This window comes from Phyllobates terribilis, unplaced genomic scaffold (assembly GCF_046119375.1).
Source record: "Phyllobates terribilis strain yellow unplaced genomic scaffold, ASM4611937v1 Scaffold_3__8_contigs__length_932513732, whole genome shotgun sequence".
NCBI classification, from domain to species: Eukaryota; Metazoa; Chordata; class Amphibia; order Anura; family Dendrobatidae; genus Phyllobates; species Phyllobates terribilis.
This window is the reverse complement of record NW_027362763.1, coordinates 422,231,437-422,254,577: the sequence shown is the minus strand read 5'-3', so window position 1 is coordinate 422,254,577 and position 23,141 is coordinate 422,231,437. Positions and strand designations below refer to the sequence as shown.

The 23,141-nt window shown below is 38.8% G+C and overlaps 1 protein-coding gene across 2 annotated transcripts in view; it reads left to right on the top strand.

Annotated features, from left to right (window-relative positions):
• Positions 1–13,968, top strand: part of TBX18 (T-box transcription factor 18) — a 57,729-nt gene extending 43,761 nt beyond the window's left edge. The window contains exon 8 of one of the 2 annotated variants that reach the window (XM_073673155.1): positions 12,971–13,968. In XM_073673155.1, the coding sequence (XP_073529256.1) occupies positions 12,971–13,686 (716 nt within the window). In that variant the 3' untranslated portion in view covers positions 13,687–13,968. The remainder of the gene's footprint in view (positions 1–12,970) is intronic. The other variant, XM_073673154.1, reaches the window with a different exon arrangement.
• The last annotated feature ends 9,173 nt before the right edge of the window (positions 13,969–23,141 follow it).

Below are 23,141 nucleotides of genomic sequence, written 5' to 3'. Positions count from 1 at the left end.
CTGTATCCCAGTCTGTACTGGTCCCTATCCAGCCTGCGTTCATACCTGCCAGTATCTGCCTGTCTGCATTCCAGCTGTGCCTGTCACACCTGCCTGTCTGCATACCAGCCGCGCCTGCCAGTACCCACCTGCCTTCATACCAGCCGTGCCTGCTAAGTACCCACCTGCTGTCAAACCAGTCATGCCTGCCAGTACCCACCTGTCTGCATACCAGCTAACCTGCCTGTTCCTGCATTCCCCGGTGTGGGTCAACAGCTGTGACCGGGGTCTGACCTGGAGTAGCACCTAGTCCCTCTGTTTGGTTCCTCCCTGGTTTACGGAGTCGACTGAGCCACCGTGCGACCTTGATCGGATCGGGTTGATACTTAGTTACGCCCCTCCAGGCACTCCTCAGTTCATGGTACAGTGGGATCACTAATCACGCTCACGCCAGTCAGTCGGGGCGCAAGCGTAACAGGAGAAAACATGGTCTTTGGTTGGTATTCCCCAATAGAAGACCATTAGCTATAATGCATCGTGTGTGGCAGAAGAGGTGGTGTGATTTGGTGACTTTCATTAGCCTGATAAAGGGTTACAAAAGCCAAAGTGTTATGATAATTGTTGTTATGTAAAAAAAAGCACAAATGTGTGGAAATTGGATATGAAAAGGAACCATTAAAATTACTTGAGCATATCAGTGCCTATTGGTGTGTGGTTTCCTTACTGTATATAACTTTAAAATATAGCTGAATTAAGATGCACAATGTCAGCTCCAGATGAACCAGCACCTTTTTAAACATTCATTTTTGCCTAATGTATGCAACTCAAATGGTTCTAATAGCCATACATTTCCTGCCTGCCTGCTCACTGTGTTTTACTGCTAACAGGTCTGATGTTGTTGGCCCTATACTTCCACACATCTCCTTGAAAGCCCCATCCTAATTATTTACTCTGCGGCTTATGACATTGCCACTGCCACTGCACAACCTTGCCAGCCACACATTCCTTGGCTGCACATTGTGTTTTATAGTGGTAGACTATGCTGCTGATACAAATCATACTGTTTTGATGATACATAAACATCAAACAGCTCCAAAAATAGGGCTACTTTTTTGAAAGGATTGTTCACAATAAGCCATTACTTTTTCACTTTAAAAATAGCTGTTCCCGCTCTCTTAAAAAGAGATCACTTTTGTAATTGTTTTCTTGTTTTCAGAATAGCAAATCTGTTGTGGATCCCATAAAAGGGATATTGTTTTCACTACTGGTTGAAAAACCATTACTTCTTAAGTTTGAAAAGTGCTGACCACACTGTTTTCTTTTCTCCCTAAATAAAGGGATGCTTTTTGGATGACTTGTCAAAAAGCTTTCACTTCTTATTTTAGGAAAGTAAAAAGCTCTTGAAATGCCCGAAACAGGGATAATTTTTGCATCACAAAAAGTCACAAATTCTTCCGTTTGTACCACGAGTGTATAAACAACAGCAAGGCAGACATCTGTCCCCAAAAAGGAAATATTTTTTGGACCGTTTTTACAATTTAAGTATCCTAAAATTCCTGATACTGCAGTTTGATGATAAATAGGCTTTTGGCTACCAATAGTTACTATACCTTTTCACATATCCAGATAGGTTGAAGTCACTTGAACATTAACCCCTTTACAACCCAAGGTGGTTTGCACTATAATGAACAGGCCAATTTTTACAATTCTGACCACTGTCATTTTCTGAGGTAATTACTCTGGAACACTTCAACGGATCCCCCTGATTCTGAGATTGTTTTTTCTTGACATATTGTACTTCATGATTGTGGTAAAATTTCTTTGATATCACTTGCGTTTATTTGTGAAAAAAATGGAAATTTGTCGAAAATTTAGAAAATTTTGCAATTTTCAAAATTTGAATTTTTATGCTCTTAAATCAGAGAGATATGTCACACAAAATAGTTAATAAATAACATTTACCACATGTCTACTTTACATCAACACAATTTTGGAACTAAATTTTTTTTTTATTGGGGAGCTATAAGGGTTAAAAGTTGACCAGCGATTTCTCATTTTTCCAACAAAATTTACAAAACCATTTTTTTAGGGACCACATCATATTTAAAGTCACTTTCAGGGGTCTTTATGACAGAAAATACCCAAAAGTGACACCATTCTAAAAACTGCACCCCTCAAGGTGCTCAAAACCACATTCAAGAACTTTATTAACCCTTCAGGTGCTTCACAGGAATTTTTGGAATGTGGAAGAAAAAAATTAACATTTAACTTTTTTCACAAAAATGTTACTTTAGACCCAATTTTTTTTATTTTCTCAGATGTAACATGAAAAAATAGACCACAAAATTTGTTGTGCAGTTTCTCCTGAGTAAGCAGATACCCTATATGTGGGGGAAAACCACTGTTTGGGCGCACGGCAGGGTTCAGAAGGAAAGGAGCGCCATTTGTTTTTTTGAATGTAAAATTTGCTTGAATAATTAGCGGACGCCATGTTGCATTTCGGGAGCCCCTGATGTGCCTAAACAGTGGAAACCCCCCACAAGTGACACCATTTTGGAAAATAGACCCCTCAGGGAACTTATCTAGATGTGTGGTGAGCACCTTGAACCCCCAGGTGCTTCACAGAAGTTTATAACATTGAGCTGTAAAAATAAAATTTTCACATTTTTCCCACAAAAATGTTTTTCAGCCCCCACTTTTGCATTTTCATAAGGGTAACAGAAGAAATTACACTATGCAGTTTGTTGTGCAATTTCTCCTGAGTTAGCAGATACCCCATATGTGGGGTAAAACCACTATTTGGGCGCGCGGCAGGGTTCGGAAGGGAAGGAGCGCCATTTGACTTTTTGATTGTAAAATTTGCTTGAATAATTAGCGGATGTGCCCCTGATGTGCCTAAACAGTGGAAACCCCCCACAAGTGACACCATTTTGGAAACTAGACCCCTCAGGGAACTTATCTAGATGTGTGGTGAGCACCTTGAACCCCCCAAGTCCTTTACAGAAGTTTATAACATGGAGCCGTGAAAATAAAAAAATCTAACTTTTTCCACAAAAATGATGTTTTAGCCCCAATTTTTTTATTTTCACAAGGGGAAGAGGAGAAAATGGACCCCAAAAACTTTTGTGCAATTTCTCCTGAATACCCCAATGCCCCATATGTGGGGAAAATACAGTGTTTGGGCGCACGGCAGAGTTCAGAAGGGAAGGAGCACTGTGTGACTTTTCGAACGCAAAATCGGCTGGAATGGAGAGCGGACGCCATGTCGCATTTGGAGAGCCTCTGATGTGCTTAAATAGTTGAAACCCCCAACAAATGACCCCATTTTGGAAACTACATCCCTTAATGATTTTATCAAGGGGTATAGTGAACATTTTGAAACCAGAGGTACGACACAGAATTTGATGACATTAGGTCATCATATTGAATAAGTTGTCATTAGTCTTGAGCGCAAGTGCTCGCTACTTGAGTTTGGCATCGGGTACTCAGGTATGCACCATGTATCACGGGTGCACAAGTGAAATGCTCGAGTCCCTGCCCGCATGCTTCACGGTTATTAGACACCCCAAAAAAAACATGCGAGGATCGCTCGTGCATGGCAGGCAATCCCCGCGAGGTGTTTTTGGCCGCGAAGCATATGGGGCGGAGACTCGTGCACCCGTGATACTCAATGCATACCCGAGCACCCGATGCAAACTCAAGTAGCGAGCACTTGCGTTCAACACTAGTTGCCATATCGTCACCTTTTTTTTTTTTTTACTTTTGAAAAAAAAAACAACCCTAACCCTAACATTAGCACAACCATAACCCCAACCCCAGCCCTAGCGTTTATTTTTTATGCTATTCCTAGTGCGGTATAAGTGATTAGACGACCTTATTCTTCGGGTCGGTGCGACTACAGAGATACCAGAATAATATAGAGTTTTTATGATTGACAGCTGTTACACACTAAAAGACACATATTTTGTAAAATCTAGTTTTTGCATCGCCATATTTTGAGAGCTATAATTTTTCCATATTTTGGCTGACAGAGTCATGTGATGGCTTGTTTTTTGTGGAATGAGTTGACGTTTTTATTGGTGCCATTTTCTTGCACTTGACATTTTTTGATCGCTTTCTATTCCAGCTTTTGGGAGGCAGAATAAACAAAAACCAGCAATTCAGGAATTGTTTTTTTTTTAATTTTTTTATTCTACTCTGCGTGTGGTAACATTGATAAGGTAGCTTTATTCTACGGGTCAGTACATTTACAGCAGTACCACATTTATATCGTTTTTCTATGTTTTGGCGCTTTTACACAATAAACGCTATTTTATAGAAAAAAATATTTTTTTGCATCGCTTTATTCTGAGAGCTATAACTTTTTGATTTTTCGGATGATGGAGCTGTATGGTGGCTTGTTTTTTGCGGGACAAGAAGACGTTTTCAGTGGTACCATTTTTATTTATATTTGTCTTTTTGATCGCTTGTTATTCCATTTTTTGTTTGGCGATATGATGATAAAGCATTGTTTTTTGCTTCGTTTTTTTTTTTTACCGTGTTCACTGAAGGGGTTAACTAGTGGGACAGTTTGATAGGTCAGGTCGTTACGGACACGGCAATACCAAATATGTGTACTTTTATTGTTTTTTTTTTCATAATAATATTTATTGATGGGTACATTATATTTTTATTTTTGGTGGATTATTTTTTTAATTTTTTTTATATTTTTACAATTTTTTTACATTTTTTTTTCACTTTCTGAAAGTTTTTTTTAACTTTTTTACTTTGTCCCACTCTGGGACTTTCACTTTTTTTATTCTGATCGCCTGCATAGCATAGGGATGGAGCATCATCCCTGTACCATGCAGGCAGTCAGCGCTGCACAGTGAGAAGATTGTTTGGTCATGCACTGCGCATGACCAAACAATATTCCTGCTGTCTGGTGACCCGGATGTTGTCATGACGACATTGGGTCGTCATGGCAACACCCGGGAAGCCACGGCAGACAGCGCTGGAGGCCAGAAGAGGAGGTGAGTATACCGATCACCTCCCCTTAACCACCGCAATGCTGCGATTGACTTAGTTTGCAGCATTGCGGGGGTTAATGTGCCGGGAGCGGTGCGGGACCACTCCCTGCACATAGTACCGGGTGTCAGCTGTAACAATCAGCTGACACCTGGCGGCGATCGCGCCCGCACAGCCTGTGTGCGCGCGCGATCGCGATGACGTACTAATACGGGGCAGGCTCTTAAGTCCCAGGGCACAGACGCGTATTAGTATGTCATGGGCTTTAAAGGGGTTAATAAGGCTGTGTTTGTATTAAGGAGCTCAAAAGGGTTTCAATACATTCCTAAGAGACCTCCAAATGTTATGCACCTATTTTCAGGACAATTAAAGGCTTTGCAGTATTATAATTTGCGGAAAATTTATTGGCTGCCAATCAAATTTTAGGGGGATATTTTGTCAAAGTCTGCAAATTTGTCTTTCAAATGGTTTGATCATCTCTAGGTGCAATAATTGCTGTTTATGGTGTTTGCTAAATGTAAGATTTTTTTCTTTTAATTTACGCTTTTATTTTTTTTCTTCTCCTACTCCAAAAGCCATAGCTTTTGTAGTTTTCCATTAACATAGCAGTTTTTTTGGTAGGAAAATTTGTAGTTTTGAAAGACTCTTTTCACTTTTCTGTATAATGTACTTTAAAATGGGGACAAAAATTCTACGAGGAGTGAAATGGTAAAAAAATAAGTTATACCATTGTTTTTCTTTGTTTCCTTTTTTCAATGATGTTCAGCTTAGGCATGGAACAACTGGTCAGATACCACTGATATTTGTGAATTCACACTTGCAATATTTTAAGTTACACAGAAATGTTGGAATTGTTTCAATTGTTATTTATTAATTATATTTACTTTCAAGTGCCATAATATTACACAGTGCTTTACAGATATTATCATCTCTGTCCTCAATGGGGCGCACAACCTAATTTCCCTATCAGAATGTCTTTGGAGTATGGGAGGAAACCAGAGTACCCAGAGGAAACCCATGCGAACATGGGAAGAACATACAAACTCCTTGCAGATGTTATCCTTGGTGGGATTTGAAACCACAGTCCCAGCACTGCAAGACTATAGTGTTAACCACTGTGCTGCCATAGTTATTGTCCAGAATGACTAATATTGACACTAAAACAACAGCTCTAGTAAAACCATTTCATAGGAAATTCACTTCAGTTCAATATAATGCTTTTCAGATTACACTGTTCTACGTATTTTCAAAAGTTGCCATGTTCAGTTATGAAATTAGTCATTTCTCAATGATTTTGACTTTCTAAATTCAAATCTGCTAATGAAAATTTTTAGTTGACTCTTGTTTCTATGATATGAAAGAGTTTTCCTTTTACTGCTACATATAATTAAAACATAAAAGTTTCAGTACTTTGAAACATTATTATTTTTGCAAATATAAAGATGCAGAATATGTTGTTATGCCAATTTTCTGATATTTATTTAGAGGAAACGTAATAACAATTCAAACTAAAACATGTCTTAACATTATTGCAAAATATACCGTATATTTCGGACTATAAGACACACTTTTTTCCTCCAAAATCTTGGCGTAAAGGTGGGGGTGCGTCTTATAGTCCAAATGTACTATACTGTGGCTGTGGATGGTGGTGGGTGTGAGGGGAGCAGCAGTGGCAGAGGAGCAGAGCACAGGAGGTAGGAGCAGCCTGCTGCAGCCTACACTGTGCCCACTGCTAAAGAAAATTAATATTCACGACTCCCCATTACCATGGGTGTGTGGAGCACTGAATATTCATTCTCCTTAACAGCGCGCACAGTGTCAGCAGCAGCTGCCGCCTGCTGCAGCGGCTCGGCGATCTCGTGTGCCTGCTATTGAAGAGCATGAATATTCACTCCTCTCCACTCCTGTGGGAGTGGAGAGGAGTGAATATTCATGCTATTTTATAGTGTGTGCACACGATCGCCGAGCCACTGCAGGAGCCGGCGGCTGCGCCTACAGTGTGCGCCCGCTATTAAGGAAAATGAATAGTCACTACTCGACATGCCCATAGTTCCGGTGTGGGGAGCAGTTGTAAGGTGCCCCAGCGAGGTAGTCATGGGTGAGCAGTAGCCCCTGCTCGCTCTGGCACCCTACAGACAATACGTGTCCTCCCTCTGATGTGTGGCTGTGTATGTGGTGCTCTCCACTTACTTCAGACCATCCGATCATGGCTGTCTCCAGGCATTTCTCTTCTGGGACCAGGGCAGCAATAAATTCAGAGGACACGAGGTTCTTAACCATAACTTGGAGTTTACTTGGGGAAGAGGAATATGTACAATATTTACAGGCAGATATAATGGATAAGGCCCGACAGGTTATCATCTCCCTCACAGACGCTGGCAACATCTTCAGCCATGGTTCCCTCTTTAAGTGAAGCATCTCTGTGACTCTAATCTGTAGCCCAAGAGAATCCTCTTCAATACCAACAGTGTATCAGGATCCTATATCCCCCCCACATCTTAGCCTGGAGTCCTATCTTCCTCTGCTACCTGCAGACTAGAAGTGCCCCGGGTCCTCAATACCTCCGTTTAATTTCTCCGGCTAACTCTTTCTGACCCTTCACTTTCTGCTTCTGGAAACTAAGCAGAGATTTTCCTAATGTGCCCATCCTCTGTGGGCCGTCATCACACACCATTAACCCCATCAATGTCTGCAATACTCCTGGCAGACTCAACCTGGAATCTGCACCTGGGTACAGTGGCATCTTGTGGCTGGTTACAAGTACTGCAGCCCACAAGGAATTATGTCAGGAACAAGCTCTATAAACACTCGGGGCTTGATCATAGCACTAAGTTCCCCCCTCTACTCTACTGACTGGACCACTGCAGCTAACCCCTTAGCTTGGCCTACCAACAGTTCAGAGAGGTCTAACTCCGGGAACATTTTCTTTAACTGCTTCAGTGCCAAAGGAAGGTTACATCCTTCCTCACTATTACACAGTGACTATTCCAGCAGCTCATCTCATGGTGAGATCAACTGCTGGCAGCAGAACAGGATGCAGTGCTGGAGTAGAGGGAATGAAAGTGAGTAGAATAGTTTATTATTTTGTGTGCAGCGTGATGGGGATGGGGGTGCTATGCATACCAAGATGGTGGTGTCATGCATACCGGGATGAGGGGTACCATGCATACCAGGATGAAGGGTGCCATGCAGACCAGGATGATCGATGAAGGGTGCCATGCATACCAGGATGAGGGGTGCCGTGCATACCAGCATGGGGATGAGGGTTGCCATGCATTCCAGGATGAGGGATGAGGGGTGCTATGCATACCAGGATGGGGATGAGGGACGCCATGCATACCAGGATGGGCATGAGGGGTGCCATGCATACCAGGATGTGGTTGGGGGCCACGTATAACAGGAAGGGAGGGCATATATACCAGGATGGAGGATATTAGTACAGAATTGGAGGACATTATCCCTATAACGGTGTCAACAGCAGACCTCCCCCATAATAGTGCATCATGACCCCTTTTATTGCTTCAATTTTTTCCCCTATTTTACTCCTCTAAAATGGTCCGGTGTGTCTTACAGTCCGAAAAATACGGTAAACATTTACAGAAATTGCACTACAAAATTTGGTCCTCATTCAGTGACAACTCTTTTTTGCTTGTCTCTTGTACTCCTCCATTGGATCATCTCTTACAATTGTCCAACAGTAATCTGCAAGCATTGATGGGTTCTATTTTCCTTGATATCTTTTCTCCATAACCGCAATATGTTGGTGAAATCTTTCACCATGCTTGTTGGTCACTGCTCCGCAGTTTGGTGGAGAGAGAGTCTAGATGAGAGTGTAAGAAATGAATCTTTAAGGACATATTACATCCAAGATCCTTATATGTTTTGATAAGATTTTCCACCAACTCCACATGGTTATCTGCTCTTGAGTTTCCCAAAAAATTAGTTACCACCAATGCGAATGCTACCCATGCAGCCTTCTTCTTTGCCCTGCAACAAACGGAGAAACTCTTCATCTTGAAGAAGATTACTAATCTAAGGTCCAATAAAGACTCCTTCCTCTATCTTTGCTTCATTCAACCTTGGAAAGTTATCAATGAGATACTTGAATGCTTTTGCATTTTTATCCATTGCCTTTATAAAGTTCTTCATTAGGCCCAACTTGATATGAAATGCTGGTTACAAAATCTTATGTAGGTTAACAAGTGCTGGTTCCACTACAGTTTTACTGCCTGGCTGAAGTGAATGTCGGAGAGGCCAGTCTCTTTTATTGTAGTGATATTCTCTTGCACAACTATCTCACTAACACAAAAAGCAGCAGTACTTTGTTCATCCACCCTGGAGACCAAGTAAGAGGGCAACAAAAGAGAGGCCACAAATGTTGGTCATAGTTCAGGCACCTTAACAACTGTTTTATGCTATCATAGGTTTCTTTCATGTGGACTGCATAACCAACTGGGATTGAAGGTAGTGCATTCCCATTATGCAGCAAGATGGCTTTTATGCTTGCTTTGGACATATTGATGAAGAGACTCCATTCCTCTGGATTATGACTTATCTTCAGAGCTTGAATTAAATTGTTGCTGTTGTTGCATACCACAAGATCGCCATCCATGAAGGAGTATTGGACAAGATCTTTAACATGGTCGCGGAACAAAGAATTCAGAACATCGTCCGCTAGGAGATTCCGCCGCTGTAGCGTGGAACCTAAAAGCTCAGCCTTGCCCTTGGGCAGATCCAAAACTCTAACAAGATCGTTCAGTTCACTTTGTGTTATAAGGCATGGTGCAGTTGAGGTTGCTGACAGAAAATCTGGGTTGTGAGAGGAACATGCTTCATGAAGCCAAGCTCCCTCTTCTTCCTCACATGGCTTGACTGAAAATGTTTCTGATGCTTTTAGAACTGGTAGTTCTTCTGTAGATGGTACTGGGCATTTTGCAGATAGAATGTTTGGATACTGTAAAGTCCACTTCTTTTTCCTTGGAACTCCTTTCCTAATGAGGGGCACTATGCAGAAATAGCAATTGGTAGTGCGATCGATTGGCTCTATCCAGATCATTGGGACTGCAAAAGGCATAGATTGCCTCTTCCAATGCAACCACTGGGCAACATGTGATGCACATCTATTACAGAAACTCTTGTTCTGATCTCCTATTTTGCAGCCAAAATATAGGTTGTAGGTAGAGATGAATTTAAAAGTTTGGGGTTCGTACCAACACTTAGTATGCAGTGCTAAACCCTCAACACGGACTTCTCTCTGAAGTCTGTGTTAATGTCCTGGGGACGAGAGAGAGAGAGCGATAAATATATTTTTCCAGATCCAAAGTTCAGATCTCCATTGTTTTCAATGGGGTTCGTGTTCTGGTTCAAATTCGGGTACAGTTCTGGTCTGCTCATCCCTAGTTGTAGTCTTTCCTTATTATGTAGAAAAACTATCTGCGGTACCCGAACTCCTATGGGTGCGCTCATCCCTAGTTGTAGCTTTCCTTATTATGTAACATAGTTTTTAGTTTTTAAGGTTGAAGGAAGACTAAGTCCATCTAGTTGAACCCAAAGCAAAAACTATCTGCTTTTTTTAATGCAAGAACGAGGCATATCTGAAAAAACATATAGAAACATGTCAATATGCTAAGAAATTAAGCTAAGTAATCCTAAAACTGTATACCTTACACAGGGAGCGTCAATAAAAGTAGGTGATACAACTGTAATTAGGATTACATCATCAGAGCTGAGTTTACATTTTTTGATTGGTCACCCTAAGATGATAGAATACTGAAGGCTCAATGACTAAATAGATGATGTAATAGACTAGCTACTAACAATGCAATCATGATGATGAAACCTGCATGAAAGGTGTCATAAGTAATTACAACCTCCTCTGGAGCCTGACAATTAGAGCCGATCAGCAAATTTATGCATCATTTTTGTTTTCAGCACCACAAAATTAGTTAAGTTCAACTGTTTTAGTCTCTAAACCAATTTTGATGTAGAACAGTGTTACAAGTGTGGGAAAGGGAGGGAAAAGCCAGCTCACCATATATATCTGTCCAGAATGACAAGTGTGAGAGACAACGCAAAAAAGAAGGAAATTCTATCTTGAGTTCGATATAAAAAATATTCCAAATATATCCAAACGATTAAAACTTCCATCTGAGTGTGTCCCCCATTTGCACTCAAATGGAAGTTTTAATCGTTTGAATTAATTTGTAATATGTTTTATATCGAACAGAAGCTGGAATTTCCTTCTTTTTTAAGACCAGGTGTGACTTTAGAAATCTGATACATGGGGATTGTATCTGATCAATTTAATTCTTTATGCACTTACATAGCTATAATGTGATCAGGACAATTAAATGCATGGCTCGGTTAGGTCTCAAATCTCCTTACAGGGAAAGCCCACATATATCAGCTAATTGTGATTATGGTTGCAGAGAACCAAATTTAAGTTGTGTCTGGAGTTCACTATTAAAACAATGCAACAATTAATCGAAAACTAGAAAATTCTTCTAGCATAAATCATGCGAATGGATATGTTTCATTTGCCATGTTTAATAAATATTTGGCCATAGACCCTTAATCCAAAAGATCGCTAAGGATTCATATTAGGGAAGCAAGTATTATGTGTGGAAACCTCCCCTCGAAGTAGTGCTAGGGTTTCCATTATGATTCAGCTTGCCATTTTTTCAATGCATCTAAATATCCTTAAAGAGTAACCGTCATTTTTATTTCATATATCAGTAGTACACTTGAAAATAAGCAACTATATAATATATCTTATCAGAGCATTTTACTTCTTTCTCCTCCTGGACTGATCTTTCACTCTTGATTTATGGGTAAAATCTGAATTACAGTAAATGAAGACAGATTTTCCCATTACTAAGATAGGAGATAACAGTAAGTGCTTTTAAAATTCTATACAGTTACAGTTCTTCATAATAATTTTTGAGCACTAATTGTCATCTTCTTTCTCAGCAATGGGGAAATCTGTGTTATCTGAAGACAGATTTTACCTAAGAATAGAGAATTTTGAGAACTATAATGATCAATTCAAGAGGCAGAAGCGTATTTCTCTAATAAGATATATTGCAAAGTTTCTTATTTTTATGCATACTAGTGATTTATGAAAAAAAAAAGTTTACTCTTTAAAGAGGCATAGTAGAGACTCCCTAATATCAAACACTGAGGGATCATGCCCCTCTAGTCTCCACTAGGTACACCCTCTTTTTCCATAAAAAGGAGTAATTTTTTTTACATACAGTAAAATCAGGTTGTCAACCCTGGATCTAGCATTAGGAGTGCAATAAATTCCGAAAAGATACAGAATTAAAACAATGGGTAACTATTTTATTCAAACATCGAATATATTAGGAATATGATTATTTAATAGGGAGAAAAAAAATTACACTATAGAAATTTCAAAACATTCATGTTTCACTGTATTTAAAATGATGGGTCAATACATACTGAGGGCAGGACAAGGTGGCTAAAATATTCATCATTCTATAAGGAACTATAAATATGGAATAGAGCGAAGTCTTTTTTTGGGTTCAGATTTTTAAGAAATTCTTGAAATGGTAAAAAACATTATGTGTAATGATCCAAATAGTAAAATCTGAAATATGCAGCTATATTATCCAGTTATTTTAACCTTTCCACTTTCAGGAGTGGATCCTATTAGTCGTTTCCAACATGAGATTATTATCGTCTTATTCAGATTTCATTACCATACACATGGAAAGTTAACTGTGAAAAGAAAAGCAAACTATTTAAAATGCACGAAGCCAAATCAGAAGATAAGCATGTATTACTTAATAAAATGTTGAATATGTGAACTAAAAAAAAATTATTTCTTCTATTATTGTACATGTCAATTTCTATTATTGTATCTCAGTAGCTTATGTGTGGTGTGTTCATGACTACTGTATATATAGAGAAGTATGTGGATAATTATCTAGAATAATTGGTATTATTTATATTGTTCTTATAGGAACTGCAGGAGCGTCCTCTTTGCTGTCCAGCTCTGGAGCAGCAGCTCATCCTCACTTATTGCCAGGTTCTCCCTGCTCTTCTCCAGCTTTCCATCTTGGAGCAAATACAGGTCAACTTTGCAGCCTTTCGCCAGCAGATTATTCAGCCTGTGGCAGATCCAGCCTTGCACTTAACAGATATAGCACTTCTCTTGCTGAGACTTACAACAGACTTGCAAACTCAACCAATGACACCTTTGCAACCCCAAGGACCCCTTCCTATGTTGGAATGGGGAGCAACACTACAGTAAATATGTCCATGGCAGGTTCTGACAATGAAAACTTTGGATGTCCCCAATCAAGCTTATCGATGCAAATTTCTGGAATGTCTCCTCAGCTGCAGTATCTCATGCCTTCACCAACAAGCAATGCTTTTGGCAGTGGGCAGCCACATCAAAGTTCTTACAATGCATTTAGACTTCATAGCCCATGTGCTTTGTATGGCTATAACTTCTCCACTTCCCCTAAACTAGCTTCTAGTCCTGAAAAAATTGTGTCTTCTCAAGGAAATTTTTTGGGGTCTTCTCCAAGTGGAACTATGACTGATCGTCAGATTCTCTCTCCGGTGGATGGGGTTCATCTCCTTGGTGGAGCAGGACAGCAAAACTTCTTTGACTCCAGAGGATTAGGGAGTCTTACACTATCAACATCTCAAGTATCTGCACATATGGTTTGATGGAAATGTTATTAAAGCAAATGTTTTCGTCCAGGAATGAACTTTTAAATTAATTTTTATTTGTTTGTAAATATGTATATATAACACTAAGAATAATGCACTAACTTGTTACAAGTAATGTATCTTTTCAATTTTTTTTAATTGCATTTCTTGTAGTTTGCTTTCTCACAGAATAAATAGCCAAAGTAACACAACCACTCACTTCCACTAAATAAATATGTTTCTCCACAAAATTTCTAATTCATAGCTTCATATTTGTTCTTATCGTAAGGTGTGAATATTATTAAAAATGAAAATTGTTGCATAATGTGTAAGAAGCTTATTTTATATTATCAAGTAGGACTATGGAAAATTAATGGGGTTGTCGACTCTGACAACCTCTTCTCAATTGCTACATCCTATACTCACCTCCTGTGTCAGTTCCATTCCAGCAATGATGGCACTGGCTCTCCTGGGACTTGCATGACATTTTATGTCACGCACACCCTGGAGCCAACCAGTGGCCGCTCTAACTTTATTTAGGTGAAAATGACATCTGAATGAACTGAGAACTACTGTTGCTCTCTAACTTTCTCAAAATATCAGTTATGTCCAAAGGAAGTGAGAGTAAAACAGCTGCTGATTGTCTGCATGGCTTGCGTGACATAAAATGTCCTAGGAGCCCTGGGAGAGCCAGTCCGTCATCACTGGAATGGCATTGCAGGTGAGTATAGGCTGTTGTAGGCTGTGATTTTATAAGGAGGAATATAGCAATTGATAAGGGGTTGTCCAAGTAGTAGACAACTCTCTTAACTAATTTGGTGCAAATCTGGAAGAGCACTAGTTGAAATTGGTTCAGATAAAAGCTAAATGCACTCTCAGTATTATTTTTGTATGCCAAGGGAAAGCAACCCATCAAAAATACAATGATAGCAAATCATAGAGAAGTGTACCCCTTATTTTCAATTCCCTGATATATTCTATGTTTATTGTATCTCTTCAGTCAGTGGGGCACACATGTTAAAGATTATTTAACAATGCAGTTTTGGGTGGTCATCTTACAGAGGTTTCAATGTATTGAATACTATAACCATATTTTACTTGCCACAGTTAACATTGTTTCTATTTTAAAGGGAACCTGTCACCAGAAAAAACACTATTAACTTGCAGATATTGGGTTAATCTGCAGGTTAATAGCATTATTAACTTGCCCGATGCCTGCACTTACCTGAATGCTGCAGGGAAAAAATTAACTTTTTTCCCCCCAGCAGTGTTCGGGTTTCAGTCATGGGGGTGGCGCTGGTGCGGGTTCAGTCACCGCTCTGAGTATAGAGAGCAGCGGCTGTAACTGCGTCCCTGGCCCTAACTAACAGCTGGCCCTAATGCAGAGCGAGTGTCAGTCAGTGCCAGGGTGCAGTTACAGCAGCCATTCTGTTTTGTCAAATGCTCCGGCTCTGCCCCCGTGACTGAAACCTGAACGCTGCCGGAAAGAATGAAGTTCATTTTCTCCCCGCAGCGTTCGGCTAAGTGTGGGTGCTGGGCAGGTTAGTAACACTTTTAACCTGCAGATTAACCCCATATCTGCAGGTTAATAGCATTTTTTCTAGTGACAGGTTCCCTTTAAAATTAAAAATCACAAACTTCTGTATGTATGTATACATTGATACATGCATTCATGTGAAAAGCAAGCAAATCTTATGGTAATTATTTAGAGGCATGTCAATTTTTGATTTTCGTTTAATTTATACACTTCTAGGCAAGGTAAAACCATACATTTCGGTAATAAAAAGCAAACTATATGTGAAAGGTTTAAAAAGGACAGACTCTAACAAGATCTTCTCTAACAATTTTCTAATCATTTCAACCTCATCTAGTACATCTGAGCAATTCCTACACAGCTATCTGCTCACCATGTAATATGAGTGACAATACTGTTATAGATAATACATTAAAGTATACATCAATGTGCATTATGTTTTAACAATTAAGTTTTTTTTTCTCGCTAAAGCACATTCCAAGACATATATTACGACCTAATCTCTAGTTAACATTTGGGATAGTTTGCAGTCCATATTTAAACATACCAAAGGCTGGAATCTTAGCCTGTCATTAGATTGACACCTGTTACAACATATAAGCAACCCCTATCTATGTCAAAGGAGGAATCTGCTGGTGACTGGCATAACAAGGTCTGAGAAATGTTGCATACATCACATTATAGTATTCTGATGTCTCTACATTGTTGCTGATGGCTCTTGTCTACAACATTCCTATGTCAACAAAATGAGACTGAGTGTTACCGGCGTCATCTTCTGCAAATTAGAACATTACGTGTAGGGGGATGATTTGACTGATGCTTAGGAATGATAATAGTTCTTAAATCACATTCACAGACTGTAAATACTGATATAATTTCTGAGCAAATTAAATTTCTTTTATTATTATATGTAATGATATGCATTAATAATAGCAATAGTATTAATTATTATTATTTAAATTCATGCTATGAAAAATTCCTGATAGTTTCTTTTTGGATCTTCTTTTTTAGCCTTGTAATCTTTGATTGAAAATATCCATAAATATTAAAATAGCTACTTAACATGACTATAATTTTAGTGGAATGGATGAGATGAGCAGCTGTCAGAGACCCCAGGTGACCCTTGTCGCCAACTGACAAAGTCTTTGAGGCCTATTACTACTTTCCAATGCATATTGCATAGATTGAATAGGATTTGACAATTTCCACTCACTAAATTAAATTATCAGATGATAAATAAAGAAACCATTATTGGATGTTATATTGAATATTATAGTAGAATACCCAACTCAATTAGTTGGAAAAGTGGAAGAAAAAGGAGTCTGATTTTGAACTTTTTATAAAATAATTTAGTAACGTACATTGGAAAAAAATGTTGTTAAAGGCAAACAGTAATTCCAATTTTTTAACGTTTTCATTCTTTTTTTCAAATTTAACAATACCAAAACCACAATATGGTCAGTGCACAACATAACAGACAATTAGAATCAAAGGTCCATTATTTCAAAGGTCGGGGATGTACCGGACAGTTAATGTCCGGTGCTAAACTCTGAACACGAACTTCTACCGGAAGTCTGTTACAATATTTGGAGTTTCGGGGGAAGTCTGATGCAGAGAGAGAGAGATTTTTTTCAAGCTCAAAAGTTCGGGTCCCTATTATTTTCAATGGAGTTCAGGTTCTGGCTCAAGTTTGGGTACTGTTCTGACACTGTTCTGACACCCGAATCGAACTCTGGAATAAAGTTTGGGTTGGGTACTAGAACTCGAACTTCCATGGGTCCGCTCATCTCTAGAAGTAATGATATATCGCCAATAATTGCTATCACTATATGATCAATGGGGGTCCATTAATTTTGAAAATAAAGGGACCGCAGCTCTAATTTTTCACTGCATCTCCTTCCAAGTTTTCCCTGTATGGCATGGCGCTGCTTGTCACCTCTATCGGAAGAAACTGCTGTTCTTTGCAGAGTGGGTGGCCAGGACACTGCTGAGAAGGAGAAAACAGTGAAGGGGATGTAATGCTAAACTAGTGCTGCGCCCCCTTTACATTATACTCAGAATATTCTCAGGATCGTAGGCGTCCTAATGGTTGGGCTCCCATCAATCATAAAGTGATAGCATATTTTAGTGATATGCTATCGTGACGAAAGGGGAACAACGTTTAGGGCATATTCTTATTTATTTTGGTAAAAAACTAACAACATTTTCTGTGCCTTTATGTATTTTTTTAATGTTTTTTTGTACATTTATTATCACACAAAATTATCATACTAAAATATTTGATTACAAATATAGCTGGAGAATAAAAGAAAGAATAATACATGTGATAGAAAGATGATCGATCGATAAAACACTGAATTGCATACTAGTCAACATCTTAAACTTGGTTAAAATAACTGAGGATCACATGTATCTCTCGGAGGCAAATTGCTTTGTGGCACATTCGTAGAGGACACTTAAAAACTCATCAGTTTGACTAAGCTGAAATATTACTGCAGCTTAGTGAGAACACATTGCTGCGCGTTATATTTAAACCAGCAAGTGTAAAAATGTTCTGTCATTTGAAGGTTAAGGCCATGACAAATGTTGAGTATATGAACTTCTGATATAAATACCAGGCAAGAGGTTTTTATTTTAGCAGTGTAGAATGAGCAGCTTGAAAGTCTGGGCTGCAAATGACAGCTCCCTGCTAGGTGCACATAGCTAAACTACCAAGAAAAAAGGCAATCCTAGGAAGAACATTTCATCATATGCCAAAGCAGGGAAATAAGCTTTAGGAAGAATACTGTGTGTCCATGTGAGAAGTTCAACACCTCCAAAACTTCTCCATTTGTTGTGTTTTTGGCCAATTAGACAGCATGGAGGGTTGTTTATTTTGTGCCAATAGTACTGCATAAAGACAACTGATAAATCAGGATTATATCAACTTATTAGTAGATATGAGTTGCAATAAAAAACTGGAAAATCTATGCATTTATTATTATTATAATTATAATAATGATAATAATATGACATTTTTATTTATATATACATTTATTATAGTAAATGTATATTATATATATTTGTATATTATTTCTGTATTATTTATTATATACGTTTATTATTATTATTAATTATATATAAGTATATAAACACATTTATTATATATATATATATATATATATATATATGCACAGTACAGACCAAAAGTTTGGACACACCTCATTTAAAGATTTTTCTGTATTTTCATGACTATGAAAATTGTACATTTACACTGAAGGCATCAAAACTATGAATTAACACATGTGGAATTATATACTTAAAAAATGTGTGAAACAACTGAAAGTATGTCTTATATTCTAGGTTCTTCAAAGTAGCCACCTTTTGCTTTGATGACTCCTTTGCACACTCTTGGCATTCTCTTGATGAGCTTCAAGAGGTAGTCACCGGAAACGGTTTTCACTTCACAGGTGTGCCCTGTCAGGTTTAATAAGTGGGATTTCTTGCCTTATAAATGGGGATGGGACCATCAGTTGTGTTGTGCAGAAGTCAGGTGGATACACAGCTGATAGTCCTACTGAATAGACTGTTATAATTTATATTATGGCAAGAAAAAAGCAGCTAAGTAAAGAAAAACGAGTGGCCATCATTAGTTTAAGAAATGAAGGTCAGTCAGTGCGAAAAATTGGGAAAACTTTGAAAGTGTCCCCAAGTGTAGTTGCAAAAACCATCAAGCGCTACAAAGAAACTGGCTCACATGAGGACCGCCCCAGGAAAGGAAGACCAAGAGTCACCTCTGCTTCTGAGGATAAGTTTATCCGAGTCACCGGCCTCAGAAATCGCAGGTTAACAGCAGCTCAGATTAGAGACCAGGTCAATGCCACACAGAGTTCTAGCAACAGACACACCTCTTCAACAACTGTTAAGAGGAGACTTTGTGCAGCAGGCCTTCATGGTAAAATAGCTGCTAGGAAACCACTGCTAAAGACAGGCAACAAGCAGAAGAGACAAGTTTGGGCTAAAGAACACAAGGAATGGACACTAGACCAATGGAAATCTGTGCTTTGTGATCCAAATTTGAGATCTTTGGTTCCAACCACCGTGTCTTTGTGCGATGCAGAAAATGTGAACGGATGGACTCTACATGCCTGGTTTGCACCGTGAAGCATGGAGGAGGAGGTGTGATGGTGTAGGGGTGCTTTGTGGTGACACTGTTGGGGATTTATTCAAAATTGAAGGCATACTGAACCGGCATGGCTACCACAGCATCTTGCAGCGGCATGCTATTCCATCCGGTTTGCGTTTAGTTGGACCATCATTTATTTTTCAACAGGACAATGACCCTAAACACACCTCCAGGCTGTGTAAGGGCTATTTGACCAAGAAGGAGAGTGATGAGGTGCTACGCCAGATGACCTGGCCTCCACAGTCACCAGACCTGAACCCAATCGAGATGGTTTGGGGTGAGCTGGACCGCAGAGTGAAGGCAAAAGGGCCAACAAGTACTAAGCATCTCTGGGAACTCCTTCAAGATTGTTGGAAGACCATTTCCGGTGACTACCTCTTGAAGCTCATCAAGAGAATGCCAAGAGTGTGCAAAGCAGTCATCAAAGCAAAAGGTGGCTACTTTGAAGAACCTAGAATATAAGACATATTTTCAGTTGTTTCACACTTTTTTGTTAAGTATATAATTCCACATGTGTTAATTCATAGTTTTGATACCTTCAGTGTGAATGTACAATTTTCATAATCATGAAAATACAGAGAAATCTTTAAATAAGAAGGTGTGTCCAAACTTTTGGTCTGTACTGTACATATGCATATGCTATTTTTGTATTATTTATTATATTCATTTATTATTAATAATAATTAATAATATTGATGATTATAATGATGACTAATAGTGTTGAGCGAGTATGTTCTGTTCCGAGTATGCTCGGGCCGAGCTCCGAGTATTTACAGCTGCTCGGTGATATGTTTGAATCGCTCCCGTGTGCATGATTTGCGACTGTTTGACAGTTTTATTACATGTGAGGAATGTCTATTTCTTACACATTCCTCACATGTAATAAAGCTGTCAAACAGTTGCAAATCATGCACACGGGAGCGATTCAAACATATCACCGAGCAGCTATAAATACTCGGAGCTCGCCCGAGCATACTCGGCGAAAGGGTTAACAGAACATACTCGCTCAACATTAATGACTAATAATAATAATAATAATAATAATAATAACTTCTTTACATTTTAGTTAGCCACAAATTTTGTTTGCATCTGTTTTTAGAACAGGAAAATCCATCCTATGATGGATAATGGTGTCCCATAAAGGATGGGTCATTAATATGGTGATATCCTTGTATTCTGGCAGAAAGAGGAATGAGACTTGTAAATCTGGCCATAGTTAGAGATATGTGTAACTTTTCAGTTACTTCTGTTTACAAAGACAATAAATATAATTGATTTCTCCATAACTGATTGTTGCTGAATCAATAGTCCCACAATATTTGACTGCTTTATCTCTGAACTGTTCTTGTTTTTAATTTTTTTTGCTGGATTATGCCATTTTAACTCATCTTTTTTTTCTCATGCATGAAAAAAATGGCCTTATTTTTTCAATGTGCTGGATCCATTTTTAGCGCAACCAAAAACTTGATATCAAAGAGGACACAATTAATGTTGTAAATGTATTTTATTTTATTAATTAGTTCATATATGTTAAAAAACACAACACAATGACATGTTAAAATACAAACGACAGTACAAACAAAAAATAAAAAAATGAAAAAGTAGCTCAGGAGGGGGGAGCGGTATGCCCACCGTATAGAAATGGTATGTAGGCCAAAAAAGGGGAGGGTTATTAAATATTACAATTTAATCACTCATGTAAAGATTACCTATATATGCCCATATGTATCTACTCCACAGAGATTAGTATATTAATAAGAATAAATGTCCTCAGGAATTTTATTGAAATCTATGTATTCAAAGTGCAAATGCAATCAATAAAATTATGATTCCTGAAAACATGATTCATGCAAAATAAGAATAACTAATTGAAAGTGCAAGTGCAATACCACATATAGGGTTATACCCTCTGGAGACCAAAATCTAATAGGTTATAATAAATCAAATAGAAGAATAAACCTCATCCCTGATTATAAGGCAAAATATCAGTACATAGTAAGACCAATAACAAGTCAGATGGACATACCACTGCCCTGTCTCACCACTCCAACGCCGTTTCGCTACTGCTTCTTCAGGGATGAGATTTATTGTTCTATTTGATTTATTTAATATTAAGTCTTTGGTTGAATTATTTGTATTTTGGACTTATTTGGTTGGTTACCATTGGTAATTCCTTCTGTTTTGTAGGATTTATTAGATCCATTTTTAGCCTGTGTGTCAGTTTTTGCAATCCTTGTTGCATTATCCTTGTGCTGTTTTCATGGGGCCATTGGTGGGTTTGACCTAGAACATGGATCAAAGTCTCCCACAGATCAAACCTCATCTGTGTCAAATATCAATCTCGCCAAAGCAAGTCAATAGCCTCCTTTAAGAGAATCTGTCACAAGATTTTTGCTATGCAATCTGAAAGCACTGTGATGTAAGGGAAGGGAGTAGTCTGATTCCAGTGATGTGTCACTTACTAGACTGTGTTTTTGTTTCAATAAAACCAGTGTTTTGTCAGCAGGAAATTGTCACTGCAAGATTGGCTGCCCACATACCTCCTAGCCCAGCTATGTCCCCCCTACTGATTAGAAGCTTTCTGTCAATATACAATGTATACAGAGCTGCTAATCATTGATGTGGGTGGGGTTACCTAGGGCTCAACATTCCGAGCTCTGCTAGATCTGCAGCAGAGAAAACTATGATTCTTTCATAACTGCTGCACTCAGTAAACTAAGTGATACATTAATAGAATCAGGATCTCTGTCCTTACCTCATGTGTAGTCAGATTACATAGCAAAAACCTGCTGACAGATATCCTTTAACTCTTTACCAACATATGGCTTACCGGTACGTCATATGCCCTTCCTTGATTTTGATCTTAATCAGCCATCATGTGCCTCTAACAGCTGTGGGTGAATTTGAGCTCCACCCGCGGCTTTAAGCTGTTAAATTTCTGACAGTGATATTTAACATGTGTGGGCAGTGGGGCACGTCGTTCTATGGTCACATCGGTGCGCCCATGACATGATTGCGGGGCACTGATGGGTTGTCATGGCATCTGGGGGTCTGCTGAAGATCCCCGTGCTTGTCATTACTAAACTACTGTGAAAGCCAGCCAGTGGAGAGTGTGATTTTCACTATACATAGCACAAGCAGTCAGTCTATTGCAGATACAGTAAAAATTAAAAAAAAATGCTTTTAAATGTACGAAAAAAATACAAATGTTCAAATCACCCCCCTTTGGCCACAGTAAAAATAAAACAATTAAAAAATAGAAAATACACATATTTGGTATTACTGCATTTGTAAAAAGCTGATCAAAATATAACCTAATCCAATTGGTAAACGGTGAAATGAGAAAAAAATCGAAACACTACAATTGCATTTTTTTGGCTGCCGCAACATTGCTGTGAAATGCAATATGAGTAGAGATGAGCGTTGTTCTACTCGAACTGTTCGCCAATCTCAAATTCGAGCTGTTTTGGGCGGTGTTCGAGCCGTTCGGCGAACACGAACAATTTGAGAAAAATTCGGCTGTTCGAGGTTATGTTCGATAACTGTTCGTGCACCAAAATCATAACTGGATTTTTTCTCAGTAATGATGAAAATTAATGTTAATACGCAGTTTGAGTGTACAGCGGGGTGGGGGGAGGGGCAGGGGATGGATCTCTGCAGGAACAATGAAGATCTCCATTTTTTTTTTCTCTTTCCCGCATTTACAGTGGGGTGGTGCAATCTGTCAGCCTATCAGCAGCGCACACACGGAGCGAAGTGCTTTTTTTCACACAA